Source organism: Maylandia zebra, linkage group LG20 (assembly GCF_041146795.1).
Source record: "Maylandia zebra isolate NMK-2024a linkage group LG20, Mzebra_GT3a, whole genome shotgun sequence".
NCBI classification, from domain to species: domain Eukaryota; kingdom Metazoa; phylum Chordata; class Actinopteri; order Cichliformes; family Cichlidae; genus Maylandia; species Maylandia zebra.
Window position 1 is genome coordinate 8230507 of NC_135186.1, and position 18871 is coordinate 8249377.

Below are 18871 nucleotides of genomic sequence, written 5' to 3' on the forward strand. Positions count from 1 at the left end.
CCGACACATGCATAGCCAGCTGATGTCTATGGCTACAATATGAAGAGACCGCCATCTGCTGGATAGTTCCTTAAATTACATGCCCCATGTGTGCTGGTAGATCTTTGGCCGCCTGGACTGGGAAGTGACCACATAGAGTCACTGGTCCTGAGGTGGGCCGGACCAGTGCATAAAATTACAGAAAAAGTTTTCCAATAAAAAAATATACATTTTTTCTATCTAGTGTAGAAACAGACATTTCTTTCAATAGAAAAAGTTGTAAAAAATATGAAAATACAGTTTAAAACGTCACAATCTATACACTCGCCAGTGGGCCGTATTGAACTCTTTACCGGGCCCATTCTGGCCTCTGGGCCTTATGTTTGACACCCCTGGCTTAGATAAAGTGATGTATGATAAAACAAACAAGACATGCACACATGATTGCTGCATTGTAAAAATGTTCTTTATTTCATGCTTTTATTTTTTTTTACTTTACCTAAAAAAGCGTTGTTTAGTTATTAAAAAGTCTGCGATGTTTAAGATTCTCAGCTTTGATCAAAAACCAGATTTCTACCACTTTTCTCAGAGCGTCGAGCTGAAGCAAAAAAAACAACAAAAACGGCCTCGTGGCTGTGCGTGCGTACGTGTGTGTGTGCGTGGTCAGAGATGCTGGTGCAGCCACAGCGCTGTGTTGAGGAAGCAGTCAACCTGTGTGTCCACTCTGGACAGAGAATGTCCATCTTCAGGAAACCACAGCAACCTGATTTTAAAGAAATAAATGACAGGAATGACTGAGTTGAATATGAGTAAAACCAGTGTGGCAGGGCTCACACTGTCAGATTGTCTTTATGTAGTTTGTTGTGCCCCGTCGTACCTGACAGGTGAACCTCGGCTCTTCAGTGCTTTATAAAGCTCCATCCCCTGGTGTGGAGACACCCTCCTGTCTCTGCCTCCCAGCATCAGCAGCACCGGAGCCTTGATCTGCACATTGTCACACAGCACATTTCTTTACCCACATTTTTGACTCAAAAAACATCACTATAAAAAAGTCCTGTGTTTACAATTGCAACGACTGAACTTTCACAGGGCGGGCTTAGTTTTTAGAGACACAACTGAGAGTATAAGAGCGGTAACATCATCTCTGAGGCACCTTTGTCTCGTCATTGTAGAGTCTGGGATTTAATCAGCATTGTGAGCTCTAGAGGGGTCTAAAGAAGATTTCCTTATTAAAGCAGCTTTGTAGCTATCGCTTCTGGTCGTTTCATTAAGGTTATCACATGGGATTTTTGTGTTTGTGTTTGACCTTGGCGGCATGTGCGATGGGTGACTTCTGTAACATAGCAGCCAGGGCCTCAGCAGTGGGTATCTGGTCGTACGAGTAGTGAAACCCAGCACTGGTGTAACGCCTGGAGATGGGGTGACAGAAAGCATTTACGTATGAAGTGGATTTGATCTGATTCAGCAGAACAAAAGCTCTGATCTGTCGATGCATATCTGCCTCACCAGTCCACTATATCACTGGTTCCCAATAGAGTAGCAGCATTAATGACAGGGTTCCTGGCTGCGCACACTCTGTAGGACTCAGGATACTGACCGAGCAGGTGACAGGCCAGGAAACCGCCGTGAGAACCACCTATTGCAGCCAAGCGATCGGGGTCGAGGTTCGGGTCACGCTCCAGCGCAGTAAGCACAGCCCTCTGGGTGAAAGACAAGGAAGCCAGGACAGATCATTTCCTTACATCTGCAGGGGTGACTGTGTAAGTGATAGAGCTACATGTGCAGATATGGTCAAATATGGGAAAAATAATTATGTTTTTGTAATTCTGACAAACTGCGTCACTGGCAGGATTTGTTGCTGACACTCTTTCCTGGATTTGGGAGCAGAAAAAACAAAAAGGACATACCTGCACATCTTTTACATCCTGGCTCCCAATCTGACCGATCAGTGACAAAATGCTGTGCTGGCCGAACCCCGTGGATCCCCTGTAGTTCACTGGGTAGAGACACAAAATTAGAGAGGGAAAAACCGCAAAATCAAAACTGAAATGTTAAAGAAATACTAACAATATCAATATTAATAATATTAACCCTGAAAGGCTTGTAGTTGTTGTAGATGGCGACTGATTTGCTTGTTCACCAGAAGATATTAAGTTTCTGTATTTTCTTTCTTTTATTAAAAAAAACCAAGATGACATAATGTATCTGGTAATGGTGGGATGATTGTGTATTTATGTATATATATGTATTTTTTTTTTTTAAAAGGTTCATATTTAGAATAAAAAGAATCAGAGACACACTTGGGCCGCGGTTCTCAGCTGACAAAAAAAAGGTGTGTCGACTCCGGGTCAGGGACAGGGTACTGACCCAAGTGGAGGAGTTTAAGTATGTCAGGGTCCTGTTTATGAGTGATGATAGAGTGGAGCAGGACACCGACCGACTGACTGGTGTGAAGACAAAGCTTTGACTTCGCCTATGGTCACGAGCCTCTGGGTAGTGACTGAAATAATGAGATCACAGATACAAGCTGCAAAAATTAACTTCCTTCAAAGGGTTGCTGGGCTCTCACGAGACAGGGTGAGGAGTCACTGAAGAGGGACTCAGAGTAAAGTTGCTGCTCCTCCACATTGAAAGGGAAAGCTGTGGTAGTTCAGGCAACTGATTAGGAGGGCTCCTGGCCCTTGCATAAGAGTGGTATTTCAGGCATGTCCTACAAGAAGGCAGCTCTGGGAAAGACCCAGGACACACTGGAAAGATTATCTCTTGGCTGGCTTTCAAACATCTCAATGTCCCTGAAGGAGGTGGCTGGGGAGAGGGAGGTCTGGGGTTCTATGATTAGACTATTACCCCTGAGAGCTGGACTCAGATAAGCAGCAGAAAATGGGTAGCGAATCAGCGCCTTTACTCCATTGTTTCACATGTGTACTTTTTATGGTCTGTTTAATTATTACTATTAACTGAATAAACCAAAAAAGAAACAAATATACCGTTTGCTGTATTTATAACTCTCTGAAGACAACAAGCTAATCCAGTTTTGAATCTTTACCTTAAATTAAATTAAATCCACCTCATTTTCCAAAATGTTAAACTTGTGTGCACGGCATGAGAGCCTGACAAAATCTACGCAGCACATGTATCTCACCCATGAGGACAGCAAAGCCGAGTTTAGCCAGCCCAGCTGTGGTGCTGTTCCACTCTGCAGGGAACTGAGAGTGAGGGCCCCCTAGTGGTGCAAACAGCAATAACAGGAAAACGATTTAATAAATCACTCACACAGTAGACAGAAAAAAGGCAATAACACGGCATAACAAGTAGGGACATGAATACAGACCATGGATGAAGACCACAAGAGGTGTCCTGGTTTCACCAAGGGGACAAGATGGTTTAACCAAGACTGCACCAAAGTCTAAGCCAGCTGTATAAGACAGAGAGGAAGTAAGAGGACAATGGAGCTGAAACTCAAAACACGTCTACTGAAGGAGAAACTGAAAGCTCACGGTAGTTTGCGTTCTCCTCGTCCGATGGAAGAGTCACATCTAGAACTTTCCAGTTGAAGTCAAAGGTCATGAGGGGCTCCTGCAGAGTTTGCCAGGACACGGCCTCACCTGCACGCGGGACAAACCCCACCCTCTGCATGCACGTCCATCCCCGTGGAAACAAGAGGCAGATAAACAGAAACATATTAAATCATTTTAAATAACTGAAAACATTCACACATGAATTGCATGTTTGTGTTCACATGTGGCGTTGTGGTTTGTCCGACCAGAGTGGGAGGGGTGTTCGGGCTGGAGCAGCAGACCACCATCAGGTCTCTCTGGACTGTCAGCAGTTTCCAGCTGCCATAAAGTTGGGAAGAAGAATCCGAGAGGTCTGAAGAGGAGGAAACAAAGACGGAGGTGAAGAGGGTGAAAGAAGAGATGAAGAATAAACACACAGGCTCTTGACAGGGGTGAAACAAACAGAGAGAAAGGTCAACCCTTAGAGAGGTAAGATGTGCTGTTCTTTTTTTTGGTCTTGTCATACCTTTCTGTTCTCCCTTGTCGTCCTGGTGAAGATTAAACAGTGGAGGAGGAGGAGGGGGAGGTTCAGAAAGAGAATCAGAAGGAAGTGGAGGAGGAAGGGGAGATTCATGAGGCAGAGGAGGAACTGGAACCGGAAGAAAAGGAGAAGGCGGAGGTGGAAGAAAAGGGGAAGGAGGAGTCGGAGAAACAGGAGATGATGAATGAGAAACAGAGGGGGAATCGTCTGGAGGAGGGAAAAGAGGAGATGGGAGAGGACAGGAAGCCCAACATGGGAAAGGGGAAGGGGGGAGCAGAGGAGAGAGGGGAGAAGGAGGAGGAGGGAAAAGAAGTGATGGAGATGAGGACAGGAGGGAAAGAGGAGGAGGAGGTGGTGGTGGTGGTGATAGAGGTGGAGGAGAGGACGGACTCTTACTATCAGAGAGGGAGGTGACTATCTTTGATCTTCTGTCAACTAGGAAGAGACCCTGAAAGAGAGAAACGCAAAATGAGCCATGGAGAAGTGTGTGTGTGTGTGTGTGTGTGTGTGTGTGTGTGTCACGAACACAACATGTTATAGACAAAAAAATAGGAGTTGTTTCAGTTATACCAGGTTGTGCCAGAGAAATGTGTTTGTTACCTTCCAGTTCCTGCAGGCGCTGCTGAACATTACTCTCTGGCTGTCTGCAGACCAGCAGCAGGACGGCAGCGCTTCATACATGCCTGCAAACTCACCTGGAACAGAAAGACGTGCAGAGGAGTTCAACTCTCCACCGAGCTCCTCAATCTTTACGAGCAATCACAAGTAACACTTAAGTTCTCTTGATGCATTAATCTCTTACTGTGAGAATTTACAGTTCTTCAAATCTGAATTTTGAAAAACTCATCCATCATAGTTACAAAATTCTAATTGAAACTGACACGAGCCTCTCTTTTGGCACCTTCAGGAACTGTAACGTACCAGCCTGTGGCCTGCTGACAACATCCAGCAGCGTAGATGTCTCCCCGCTTTCCAGATCCAGCTGTGGAGGATGATCCATGAGTCAGTCCGCAGTCAGCCATTAAGAGAAAGAACACACAGACATGCACAAAAACACCACATACATGAGCACACATACAGCACCTGCTGCAGACTGAGGCACTGGTTGTGAGGACCAAACACTGCACCCTGCAGGTAGATCAGCGTGGACCCATCAGGACTTAGCCTGGGATTAGACACTGAAAGGTTTTCCCCCGACAGACGTTCTGGTTTGGAAGACGAGAGGGGCTAGCTGAGCAAAGTGGGGGCACAACTTTAATATATTAACAAACAGACAAAGAGAATGCTCTCACCACAATGTCCACACAGATCAATCTTGAACAAGGCTGACCTGAAAGAGTTTAGACCATCAGAGACATAAAGTGAAGAAGTACATTTTAAATGTATATGTATACAGAAATCGTGTATTTGCTTCAGTCAAACTAGCTACATTTTCTTTTCATAGTGTCTGAAAACATTCACAAGTTTCAGTGTCATTTTGCTGTTTCTGTAAGCGCATTTAAAGCAGCTCTCTAACCTGCGGTTGGAGCAGAACTTCAGTCCGAGTCTGAAGGGTTCGTGGTACCAGCCAATGAAAAACACTGCCTGACTGCCGGGAGCCCACAGAGCCTGGAGATAAAAACACACAAATGTACAGAGAGAGAAAAAAACATCCTCCTGTTAGTTTGTATGAAAGTTACTTACAGAATAAGGTGTTTGAACATTTAAGGTTCAGTGCCGTAAACTTCTGCATCCTCACCTGTCCAGGTGAAACATCAGGCGGAACGCCCTCCAACACGCTGGCCGTGCCGATCTCCAAATCCACCACACAAATTGCCGGCTCGCTCCTATTGGTCAGGGCCTCCCCCCAATCTTCACAGTACAAACTCCTGTCCTGATTGGGCATCGGAACCCACGTCCCCCCAAAAAACCAGAACAAGAGTCCGGCACTCAAACACTCTGCTGTAAGGTTAGCAAAACAGCACGAACATATGTTTGCATCATACCTTTCTCCACGCGTGTCCCCCATCTTGCGTTTCGGCTGATGCGTTCTTGCTTCTCTCCGCTACGTACAGCAGTTTGTTCTCACACGCTGACCACGACAGGCAGCCAAACTGGGCTGAAAATAAACACATGTGAGAATAAGTGTTTGTTTGTTTTAAAAATACAGACGTAAATGGATGCAGAACAATATGGCAGCACGGTGATGAGACCGTGTCCTTGATTCTTATCGGTTTCTGGTGGCGATACGTCAGGATTTCATCTCACCGTCATCATACACTCGGCCATGTTTGTTAAGAGCAGTCAGGTTGAGGCATTTTCTGAGGCCGTGGCAGTTCCATATCTAAACAGACACGACCGTAAACAGCAGCCTGTTAAGATGCGCGAACGCAGACATTACAAAATGAAGCGTCCCGTTTTTCTTACCTCGAGGAGCTGGTGACCGCTCGTCTCTCTGATAACAGCTCTCAGGCCTCGAATGGGAGAGAATCCACTCAACAACCTAAAAAAATAAAAGACAAAGAAAAACTGACTCCAAAATTTGATGCAGACAGAGGGATCCCACTGCTTCTCTACTGCACCTCAATCACACTCAGTGGATTTCCAGCTTTCTGAGACACCCTGTGGTGCACTCGTACATCACAGCAGCAGGCGGACAAGTAAAACCACCTGAGATCAAGTCAGTAGAAATTTTCAGGCACTGTTTTTTGCCAACCAATTAAGATTTTACATTAGAAAATGTGCCATTATTATTACTATTAAATTATGGCCCAACTCACTCTCCGGACACAGACACACACGGTCCTGGTGGAAGAACAGTCCTGATGCTCTTGTGAGTGTTGCTCTCCGAGATCAGCGTGAACTCCTGCAAGTATCGGAGTCTGGAGCATCGGACCAGTTCGCTCTGACTCCACTCTGCACATGGACACAGTGAACATAGAAAAGTTTATTACTTGTCACAGAACAGAGAAAAAGCCATATGTGTCTGCATGACATCCTGGCAAGAAAATGTTAATATAATAAAAGATAGTGTTCCCCCGTCAGATTAAACCAAAATATCTGCTCATTTTCTTCACTTGTTATTTTAATGATCCAGTTAAATTATTATTCATGGTTGCACTATTTTCTCCGATAGCTTTTCTCCCCTGTGAGATGGACGGTGGGGGTTGCTGGCTCTCCTTGCAGAGTTAAAGCTGACTCGAGCGTTGATCCCTCAGCTTCACAATCCCGTTTAAAATGAACCAGTAACGTAGAGGCTGAATGGAATTCCCCCGACACAGACGGGTTTACGCTGCAAAGCCTTTTAAACCCTTAAGACAAGGTCACTGCTCTTGTACTCAAACGGCAGGCTCTCACAAAAAAGCAAACAAAAACGGCCCTCCACATGGAAACATCTTCTGATTGCTTATGCTGAAATGAAAGCAAGTAGTGAGGAGCTCTTTTAATCTTGCTTGTTGATTCCAGTTAACATGAGGAGAGTGTGAGCTGGATTGGACAACTACTGGACTGAGTGTTTAAAAAAATAACTCCCCCCAATCCCCAAAACAACTCCATAAACTGTCACATTAAGGTGCAAATTAACAGCTTCATACAACCATGGCACGACGTCCCAGTAGTTACTCCACTAGATCATCAGACTAAGATATCAGGTCATATCCAAGACCTACTGACCAAGCGATCACGTGGGTATTAATCACCTCATAGTCACTCACTTATGTACTTACTTATGAACAACTGCTGCTGAAAAGGAAGTATTCTTGAATGCAGATGGCTAGGATCAACTTTAAGTGCACACTAAATTTAAAAGGACCCTAAATGGAAAGCACTTCCTACTATGAAGCATATGTACTAATAATAAATCGTGTATTTTACTTAAAGAAGTTTCAGTTGGGTGCATTTTATTCCCCCTTTCTCCCACTCCTCTACATTTTGGGGTCAGTACTGAGCAGGTTTTCAGTTTGTTTTTTCATGAACTATCCATGCAGTGAACATAAATTAGCTGACAGTGGGAAGCCGGGTGGTAATAAATAAATAATGACCATCATCATCATCTGTGCACACATGGGGAGGGAGGGGGAGCGCTCACCTGCTGTCACCGTGTATATCCGGGGCTCCTGGAGCTGCTCTTCTCTCACATGGGCTGAAACAGGCGCAGGCAGGCCGCTCACCTCTCCGTACACCCCGGTGATTTGTCTGGGCTCCATCAGAGCCTGTCGTGGTTCACTCGTAGTTCCTGTCAAGCCTTAAACCCTGAAACTTCAACAGTCGCTGCAGTCCGCTGCACGGTCATACATCGTGCATTAAATGTTAAAACTATATGAAGTCTGAGGCTCACTGCATCTCGACTCACGAATACCTCCACACAGCTCTGTTAGCGTTTGTATATCGCTTCTTTGGCTGCAGCTCAACATGTCAGAAGAATGATTTTCGCTGCACCAGCGACTCCATGTTGAATTCATGAATGGGCGATACCACTTGGCTCAGGTTGGGGGGGGGGGGTGTAGTTGAGGGAAATGACCACAGAGAGGCAGCAGAGATCCGTTGAAACATTTACAGTCTGAATGAAAGTGCGAAGAATTTTTTAAAACTAAAGTGACCAGGACATACTTTTTAAAAACATTTTTTTAGTGGTTACTCGCTGTCCACGGTGATATATAAATAGGGATTTTGGCAGCGTGAAATCTGTCTCATGATTAATGAGGTGTTTTCTTTCTGAAAACACAGACTAAACTTGGCCAAACTACACTGTACAATTACTATGCTTGGAGCTTGGAAAATTATTCTTAAAGGTAATTAAGAGCTTAAATTACAATAATTTCACATATTTTAGGATTTTCATGTAAAGCACCTGTGCTCACACTAACACTTAAATCCGCTAAATATCATGTTTCCGGGCAGAAACTAGACCTCCTTTCTGATGTAACTTTATGAACTTAGGAGAAAACAGAGTGCTTAAATTCTCTTTATTCAAACTTTTGTCAAGAAGCACCGATAAGAGTTTGGTGAGATCATAACTTTTATCCAGGGTGAGGGGTCAAACCTGTTGGCTTTGACCCTTTAGAAACCCAAACTGCTCACTCATCAGCAGCTTTGATTAGTGGTGTGTATGTTATCAGCCAACATTTTATAAACACATATCTCCATAAACCCCAATCTTCACTTTATCTACAGTACATACACATGGATAGATGGTATGAGTCACCAACCTGCAACAAAAATACAAGGGAAAAAAAAAAAAAAAAAAAAAAAAGAGGCAGCAGATTCATTTTACCATCTTTATCCAATAATTCTGTCTGTAAACAAGTTGTAGTATTTTTTTTAAGTCTTAAAAAACCACACACATTATGTCCCCTTTAATAAATTATTATTAAAATACAATTCTTCACTATAAATGGTTAAAATGAAATACAACTCCAAAAAAAATATGAATACAAACATGACAATATTACCTCTTATTTGATTTTTTTTCCCCCCCCCCTTTTTTTCCCTTTTTAATTTTCAATTGTCATGATTGAATGAATTTCCAATAAAACACACCCCCCCACAAAACACCACACACATTTTCCTTTAGGTTGCATTGTTTGTAAAGTTAGTTTCTGGTTTGGCAGCTGAAATGTAGCGAGGCAGTGTTTTTCCAGAATACGTCCTTGGCTCTTTTAACATCAGTTCATTATTGGATAGGTTAAGATATTAAATGGGACCATAGGTATCAAAATGTAAAATACCTGCCTCACCGGTCAGATGACAGGAAAACAGATTGAACTGAGTGTGACTCTGTAAGTGAGATTTTACCTTTTCCTCTGTATTTGCACTGAATTGAGTCATTATAATCCCACTGAAAGGAAGTTCTGCTTTGTTTCACAGCTCATGTTCACTGTGGAGAATCAGAAACGCTATGGCAGCAAAGCCAGCGCCTGATTTGAAAGAACATCGGGACCTGTCCTCCGCAAACTGAGAATAAACGCTGGCCGCCTTAAATTTGGAGAATGACACTGCATGTGAAGAGCACAAGTGGCAAAAAAACGAACAAACAAACAAAAATAACCCTGTTTGCTGAGTGTATGCTTGCGAAGAGCTGAAGGCATCACGTTGTATCCATGAAAGGAGTTCCTCGGTTTCTTCATTGTGGCCGTGCTCTTACATGACATCGGCACGTTTGTCCCGGACCTTGTTCCTCTGTTTAGTTCTGGCTTTGAAGGCAGCCGAGTTGAAAAGATGCTGTTTAAGCCAAAAAATAAAAGCAAGGTCGTAATCACACACCGGTCATTTCAAACGCTACATTTTTAAAGAAAATACTCAAAGGCAGAGGTCAGATTGTTTCAGCAGAAGCTGCTGTTACCTTCTCAAACCGTGAGATCTTGTTGCCTTTGACCGCAGCGTCCAGGATGAGTGGTGGGCCAAGGCCAAAGATGTCTCTCAGTAGTTGGTTGAACTGCACCAAAACAAAAATTAGACGATAAAACCGATTTTCCTTTGTTGCATTTATGCTATGCAGACTGCGATGCAGGAGGATGGGCAATAAATGTATGTTTTATTCCATAAACAAAGCTATTTTTGGCAGCTCCCTTGCTACAAGGAGTCGTGAGAGCGGGGAGCTCCGCCTGTTTGATTTGGCAGTTTTATGCCGGATGCCCTTCCTGGGATTTGTATCTCTAGCTGGAATCAAACCAGCAACCTTTCACTTGACAAGTCCCACTTATATGCAACTCTCACCTGTACCACAAGTGGAGGGTACATACAAAAGGCATCTTAAAAAATCCAGTTAAAAAAAACAAAACAACAAAACATTAAACTTACTAAATTAAGTACCACGTCATGCCTTCTTAAAGGTATAGTATCTCATTCTAGTGGATTTTTTCAGTAGAGGCGTCACTTTAAACATTGGATCATTTAGTTCAGAGTGTTTGTGCATCATTTCATAGCTTATTTGCCCTAAATAAACCTAACAGAGGCAGTGGGATTTGCCCACACAAGCGGCTCGTGTGTAGGTGTGCTCATTGTGTGCCGACTGGCATATCCTCCACACAAAATTACATTTGGTATCCTCGCAGCCTGCTGGCTGAGCAGCCAGTACCAGTCTTCCCACTCAACTTCAGGTTTTTGTTTTCTGCAGTCGGTGCAAGATATGACAGAAGACAAGACTGAAGAGACAGAAAGCACCGAGCAGCGGCAGTAAATGAGGCTGTATGAAAACAAGCCCACTCTGGTGATCAATGATAAAGACGAAGGCATTTTGTTCCGTTTCCTCACCTGCAGATGGTCTCTGACTCCAGACTCGAGGATCTCTTTGAAGGCGTCGTAGATCCTTCTCCTCACCCAGCTGTCAATGTAAACGTTCTCCACTCCAAACCTGATTTTCTCTTCTGTGAAGTCCTCGTTCTGGAGAAAGAAATGAGAAGTGAGAAGCTCAGATGTGGGTAAAGCGATGTTGAAGAAAGCTACTCAGCAACTTAAAACAGAACATCGGGCACCTAAAAACATTTGTCAGTCTTTACACGGCTTCAACATGAGATAACATACCTCTATGTAATGCAGCACCTCTCTGAAGATGGAGCGTTGTTTCCTTCTGTCGTTCTTGGCTCTGTGCTTGTTGCCGTCTGTGGCCAAACTCTTCAGGCATTCACACAGACTTTCACCGTCCTCCACCTCAAACTCCTGCAGACATTCACACGCAAATATGTAGTGCACTAACACAGGAGACGTTTAAACCTATACGCCTGTAAGTGAGTGTACTTGTCTGTTCTTATTGTTCAGGTGTGTACCTCGTCTATCTCTCGCCCCAGCTCCACCAGCAGGGCGATGGTCTCTCCTACTGCGATTCTGTAGTTCACATCGCTGCTCTGAAGACACGCCTGTAGTTTAGGGAGGTGACTACAGCAAGAAAGAGGCATACGATTACCAATTAGCTACACTGCTAGATACTACTGCTGTCGCCTCTCAGTTTAAAACTAAAGTCAGTTGCCAGTCATAACAGAAGATGCCATAAGAAGGTTGTTTTACTCACTGGCTGAGCAGCACAGTCAGTCTAGAAGTGGGACAGATGGTGACCAGCAGTGACCAGGCCTGCAGGGCAGCAGTGTGCAGACCTGCACTTCCAGGTTTTGGTGTGGGCAGAACTCCCTCTCCATTAGGGTACGAAGACATGAACACACTCTCCAGAAGAGCCAATGACTTGATTAAGTCCTGTGAGGAGGTAACATCAATGCATAACAGCATAAGTTATTTAAGTCTTTTTCTTTTACTCTGAAAACGTCCAGCTTATGCTTCTTAGAATTAAACTGATAAGCTACAAAGTGTTCTCACCTCTCCATCTTCAGCAGATGAGACATAGCAGCACATCCCCAGAGTCCTGGCACACTAACGGGGACACAGATGTAACAACGGTCAAACTAACACACAAGCATCTGAGGACAGACAGCGACACTTCATGTGTGATCCTAACACAATCTGGGCTTGGTTAGAATCTAAATCATGCAGATAACATTTAAGCAGAAAATAAAAAAACACCCCTCCCCCCTCCGAATAGGCCATCCTAAATCCAGATCTGCATTAACGTTCACAAATTTCATGTGATTACTCACACTCTGGCGAGCTGCTATGCTGGCACTGCTGTCACTCAAGGTGGCCGTGAGAGGCGGGCGAAGCATTTTGAAGCCCTCCTCCGCCTCGTCTCCGCCCCCCAGCTGAATGCAGAGCAGAGCAAAAACCGTGGCCGACGCCGCCTTCTCCTCCCCGCTGCCTGGACACACGAGGAGAAAAAGTTTCATCAGTACCTGCAGTTTTTAAATCATTCTCACGCTTCCGTTCCATTTAAAAAAAAAACAAACAAACAAACACAGTTTTCATAAATCTTTTGAATTTCTACAAAGTGGCATCAACAGGTTAACAGAAAGCAAGATTAACTGAAACAATCCAGACCCATTCGTGTTGTTTTGCATTACCTTTTCTGAGGCTCCTTTCCAGGCAGTCACTGATGGTGAGGCGCCTCTCTGTCAGGAAGTCGTACAGCACTCTGGAGGAGAAGGCCTGTCGCAACGACTCAAGAGCAGCTAGACGAGTCTTTGCACTAAGACATGAGGAAGAAAACAACAACAAAAGGTGTTGAAGCCATTTTTTTGCAGTTAATAATGCCATTGCATGCTCATTTTTCTTTCTTGACACTTCTTGATTGATTTAAAAAATAAAAAAAATGTTTCTCACCTCTTATCAGTCAGGTTGTCTATACACAGTTTGAGTTTGTCTTCCGTTTCTTCCTGGGCAGTTTGCTCATCCACCTGCTCACTTCCTGTGTCAGATCAAACAACACAGAAAACTGATACGACTGCATTAAAAGGCAACTGTTTGAAGTTTTGACTGGAGACTCCGGCCACAGATACACAGATCGTTTAGTGGCAAATCAATTAGGAAATAATGGTCCTAACCCAGACTGAATGCACATGCAGAGGGAATGAATTGTGTAGTGTATTTACCCGTGCCCTCTTCCACCACCGAGGTGCTCTCGCTGGCACTGCTGTAGTGGCTGAGAACGTCCGACGTCAGCTCATCATCGCTGGCTGCCGCCTCTCCCTTTACTCCATTTTTAGCACCTGGAGACGGAAAAGATAAAATAAGAAAAAACAGCAGAGCAAAAGGATTTATATTTGGAAGAAGATGGATGGAAACTGTATACACTGATGCTTTAATGTCTAACATAAGTCCTTTTTTCTTTTTGTTATAAAACACAACAGAAGTTAGCCCAAACCTTTTGATTAGCGCTCCCAATTATTATATGATTAAAGAAGATCTGGATGACACTGAGGCCCTCTTATGTCACTATAAGCAGCTCACTTCCAATCATATGCAAAAAAAAACATTACAGTAAAACTGAAACCTGTTCTGCCATTTACCAAGGCAGCAGGACGTGTTGAGTAACACATCACTTATATTACCTGTTAGCACAACTTCCTCTTAGTGTGAAGCTTACCAAACTAACAGGAAAAAAACAAACCCAAACACATCTGTGATAGTTGAAAAAAGCTGCGTAATTCTTCGACTTTTCCATAAACACCAGAAAGCAGCCAAACTCGCACAAACACCAGAACGGTGTTAGATTCAGTGGAACAAAAAAATTCAATGCTAAATATTTTAGTCTGACTTTAGTGGTCAGAATCGCTTCATTTGTATGCACATGGTATAGCAAAGAAAAAAAATGTTTTCAAGCATTTTTCTTTTATGCTCTGTTTTTTAAGACCACCTTACATCTGCTGCATATTAGGAATCTTTTTTTTTTTTTAAATTAAAAACAAATAAATAACAACAACACACAAACCAAGAGAAAGGAGCCAAAAATGTAATGACATGCTGCAGTGGAATATAAAAAAATAAATAAACAAAACACAAGGAAAGTGAAAAAGTGCATCACACCAAGCAGCCTCCTATTCTACTAAATGACAAGTAAGCCGAATGTTCCACAGAAAAGTGCTCCATTAGGATAACATGATACTATGAAGTCTCTAACCACAGCAAACACCAGATAACTCAAGGATTTTCCGTTAGGTAATGCTCCGTCATCTTTTATTTGTTTATTAGCGCCAGATGTTCTGTTTCCACACAGCTCTGCCGTGTGTGTATGAGAAGGGCTAAGAGTGAGGCATGCCGAGCTAAGCTAACACTCCTGCTGGCTCAGGACTTTCTACTGTTGTTGGGATTACTGAAGACCAGTGTGGTTTTCATTTATTCGTTCATTCAGTGTGTGGGATCCAGAACGGTCAGACTGTGTGTGCGCGAGTATGCGTGTGTTTAGGTGTTCGTGTCGAGGTCAAACAGGACAGCTGGGGTAGCCCAAAGGTCACCGGTGTTGGGGCAATTCGAAATAGGAAAATCACTCCATTCTGTTCAATACCAAACACAAAAGCACAGCAAATACACAAACTTTGTTGACACATTTTGCAATATCTTGTAGTTATTTCCACCTGTTTTCCCAGATAAAAAGAAATGAAAAGAAACTAGGACCATGTTTGACCTCAGAGTAAAGAGTGTAAACTAGGCTAAAGTTCAGCCATTTGACTGGAGTGGACTCAGTTGTTGAGCCACTGTTGTCAGATCTTAAGTTTTACCTTTCCTTTACAGAGTTTCTTACCTGTATTCACAAGCCAAGCACTGCTTAATTCCTTTGTCATCATTGCTGATTAATTCCTATCCATCATTTAAAGGCTCTGGAAACAGTACGAGCAACAACTGTTACACCTAATATTTGAGCGTAGCAGGTATTATTGCCACTACACCAAATGTCTCTACCAAGAATCGGTTCATGATTCCTAGCAACAACTGCTACTACTTAATACTTAATAATCATATAACTCTTTTCTTTTAAATAATTGTGAAACAACACATGAGGAAATACAGGAAAAAATGTAAATTCAGAAAAAAAGACGATGATCGAAACAGCGTTCCTTGAAGTGCGCTTTCCTTATGTGATGTTCTGATTACTCTGACAGAATGGCCCGAGGCAAACATACTGTTGGTAGCTGAGATAACACACTCTGTGGGCCAATATCAGTCGGCAGTTTCCCAGTCACCATCCTTGAACTGCTGGTCACTTCACTGGTTACACAGAGCTCCACACCTTCCTACGCAGGCCTGCCCACACACAGCTCAGTTAGTGAAGTGTGAGCTCCCCGCCAGGACTCACGTGTCCTCTCCACATTGCCACTTTATGCTTATGTAGCAGTCACTCACACGGCTCCAGCAGTTGGTCGGCCACTTGGAAATAAGGCTCTGCTGACAGATTCGAGCCGAGGAGGTGGGAGCTTTTTAAAAAGCCCACATGCTATAGATGGAGGACATAGGACTCCAACGGCTAAATTAACCTGCATTCTCCTTGCAGGCACTTTGCTAAACATCTGAATGGATCACTACCCCTACAGTTGGAGAAGTCAAGCAGCACAGCTAATATTCAGACATCTATTTTTCTCACCGTCAGCGCTTGTTCTAAAACTGCAAGGCCTATTTGAAGTCATCCAGAAACAGACCCTGAAGGAAAACTAAATTCTTCAACTTAAAATACCACACCACGCGGAGTGTTGCAGGAAACCGATGCATAAATCTGCATCGATAACAAAAACTACTGTTTTTAGAGTTTAAATAGTCTGTTTCTACTGGAATATGTAGAAGTATTCTCTACTGGTACTGCTGGTTGTCAGTGCTGTCTCCATTCACAATCATTTATTGCTTGAGAGGTTAAAGATAGCTTTAAAAGGTTGTCTTTGTATCTCTCTCACATAGGACTTTGTCAGTCATTTCTCACAATTATCCATCATCAACTGAATAATATGAGGTGTTCCACAAGGTTGTATCCTGGGCCCCATCCTGTTAGCACTGTACTTGCCTTTTCCCTGGCAAATAAGTCATTTTAATGATATTTATATCTGCATATTGTCAGCTTCGCACTATTTTTAAGTCGATTATTTAAAACGCTGTACTACTGAATTATCTGAATAAAGCTAAATACTGACAATACACGTGATTCTTGTTTCTGCCCCTGTTGGCCTCTTCCCAAAGATAATGAAATGCTTTGGTTCTCCTTCTTCTTTTCTTAAGCCTATCCTCTGTAATCTGGGATTCTTCCTTTAGCCACACTTACACTTTGGACCAGCATGTAAAATACTTGGTTTCCCCATGTTTCTACCAGCTGGGGATTATTGCTGAACTGTGGCTCATAACTTTAAATCCTGTTATCCTGCATAAATTAAACAACTTCAAAAATTTACACTGAAATTCTCCCCGTCCATCCATCCCGTACATTAAAGTTTGCAGAAAGCTTTGGGTTTCAAAGGAAGCTCAAACATTAACATGATTATATTATGTGTTAATAAGGAACATGTGACAGTAAGTTAGGGATTGCCACATAGAGCAATGTGTCACCAGTGACTTTAACTCAGCGTCCAGAATGTCACGCTGACCTGACATTGCTTACACATGACATAGTCGCACAGGAAGCAACAAATAATTGTTTATGGTATTAGTGCAGGTAAGAAGAGGAAAAATTCCAGTTCAAGATCAGAGTAGATGGTGATAAAACAAGAAAAGTTTTTTTAAAATAAATAAACCAAACACCTGTAAGTGCAGCAGGACGGGTGGATGAAAAGGTCCAAAGTCATTAGATGACATTCATACTTCTGTAATGTCTATCTTTTAATCTTGCCTTAAAGCCAGGACAAGTGCATGGTGTTCACGTGAGACGTGCACACAAAGAATGAGAACATTCAGATATAACTGCTACATCTTATTAAAGTGAACAGCCAAGGCACGCAGAAGGAAGAGTGCAGCTGGAATAGACGACAACGACATGGTCGTTTGATTTGCTGCATGCACTATCATGAGGTTCAAGAGCTTCTGGACAAGGTTAGAACCAGATGTAGAAGCTGGGGTCGGGAGTCAAGAATCAGAGGAGTTACCTTTGAGTGACGCCTTTGTCGACAGCTGCAGCTGAAGAACCTCCTGACGGAGAGAGCCTGGACATGATGGAATGAACGGATGGTTGAAATAGATTGTATATTTGGAGCAAGAGCAGTGGACAGGTTCATGAACGGAGGGGAAGGTGAATGTAATGCAAGAATGGCCATGATGGAGAAGAAAACATGAAAAACGGGCATTCACTTCTGTATTGCAACCTTTTTTTGCATTTATTGATGCATTCATATGTAAATGAGCTTAAATAATAATTCTCAATGCAGAAGTCTGCAGCTATTAAAAAAAATGCATCAAGCTTTCCTGGACCGCTCCTCGCGCTTATTAGAGTGTCAAACTGACTTTAGCATTAACGCCAAGAAAATGCAGACTGCACTGCTAAGCTGTAGCACTGATTATACCCACATGGATGTGCACGACAGGGTCCAAAACAACTCGCATGCTAAAGTTAGGAAGCAACAGGCTGCCCGTCTGTTAGCGTCTATTCCATATGGCAAAAATACCCCTGCTTCAAACTGCTAGTCTTTCTTCCAAGTGTACTGCTAGATCTGTTCAAACCGTATTCAGACTTCTATTCCCTTATATTCCTGCTTGAGCTCGAGTTAGCATGGCTGCTATTGCTACTTACCCGGCTTACCGGAGCCACGTTTCCCCGTCTTATTCCGCGGCATTTCGAGCAGCTTTGATCCTCCGTTTCACAACAAAGCTAGCTGAGGTTAGCTAGCTCAAGGATTTGAACGACGGGCGTGAAAACAGCAGGAACTGCAGCCTGTTCGTATTTACAAGGGTTAGGGGGGTTGTTGATGGTTTTTAAGCCACTTGCTTTCGTGTTATCGCTGGCTAGCCTCCGTTACGATCACCAACCAACACCACGTTCCGTAACTTTTCGCTTTCTTCAGCCTATGAATAAAGAGTTGTCTGTTGGCGGAAAAGTGGCTGTCTTTAGCAGCTGCCCCGGTGTATTATCTATGATTTTCCCCGGGTAATCTATATCTAATATTAGGGTGAGATGGTAAGTATTTTTCAAAGCGTTTGGGACGGAGTTTTGAGCACGCTGTAGTCGCCAAGTCCACCATCTTCCCCTCAGTAGCTACTGATAAAACCGGCAGCCGGGGTTGCCAGGTTTGTTCAGTTAAAGTCCCTCCTTTCCGGTTACGTGTAAAGCCAACGTCACACGTCGTAAATGAAGTTCCTTTGTGGACTTGATATGATTAAATAAATTGAGTCATGCATTTGTTTTGAACTGAAGTTGGAATTTCTGGGGTTTTCATACCAAACGGCTCGCCTTTAATCGTGTTTTATTGATTCAAAGGTGTGAGCCATGAGTCGAATTTGGGGAAAACACATTTACATCCCTCCAGACTCATGCTTGGAGATGAACATTTTACCAATGTAATCTTGAATTTAAATCTTTTACTGTATCTGA

At 43.2% G+C, this 18871-nt stretch overlaps 2 protein-coding genes across 3 annotated transcripts; both read right to left on the reverse strand.

Annotated features, from left to right (window-relative positions):
• Window positions 1-427: 427 nt before the first annotated feature.
• zgc:136971 (S9 family peptidase) lies at window positions 428-8465 on the reverse strand. The gene is made up of 21 exons (XM_004554019.2): window positions 8084-8465; window positions 6777-6912; window positions 6424-6499; window positions 6265-6340; window positions 6003-6115; window positions 5756-5890; window positions 5534-5625; window positions 5310-5347; window positions 5101-5222; window positions 4939-4999; window positions 4618-4712; window positions 4414-4465; window positions 3743-3849; window positions 3477-3609; window positions 3311-3394; window positions 3122-3202; window positions 1887-1975; window positions 1486-1679; window positions 1286-1388; window positions 857-963; window positions 428-742 (listed from the first exon to the last, which is right to left on the reverse strand). The coding sequence occupies exons 1-21, from the start codon at window positions 8199-8201 to the stop codon at window positions 643-645; spliced, it is 2112 nt and encodes a 703-aa protein (XP_004554076.2). The 5' UTR covers window positions 8202-8465; the 3' UTR covers window positions 428-642.
• A 478-nt stretch (window positions 8466-8943) lies between these two features.
• On the reverse strand, window positions 8944-18574 carry ifrd2 (interferon-related developmental regulator 2). 2 transcript variants are annotated; one of them, XM_004554017.5, is made up of 13 exons: window positions 18074-18574; window positions 17433-17489; window positions 13467-13583; window positions 13198-13282; window positions 12939-13063; window positions 12579-12736; window positions 12301-12354; window positions 12002-12180; window positions 11760-11868; window positions 11518-11652; window positions 11248-11376; window positions 10337-10429; window positions 8944-10215 (listed from the first exon to the last, which is right to left on the reverse strand). In XM_004554017.5, exons 1-13 carry the CDS (start codon window positions 18114-18116, stop codon window positions 10135-10137), a joined length of 1365 nt encoding a protein of 454 aa, XP_004554074.1. In that variant the 5' UTR covers window positions 18117-18574; the 3' UTR covers window positions 8944-10134. The 2 variants fall into 2 exon arrangements, with proteins under 2 accessions (XP_004554074.1, XP_004554075.1); XM_004554018.4 differs by lacking the exon at window positions 17433-17489 and having other exon boundaries at window positions 18074-18572.
• Window positions 18575-18871: the final 297 nt, after the last annotated feature.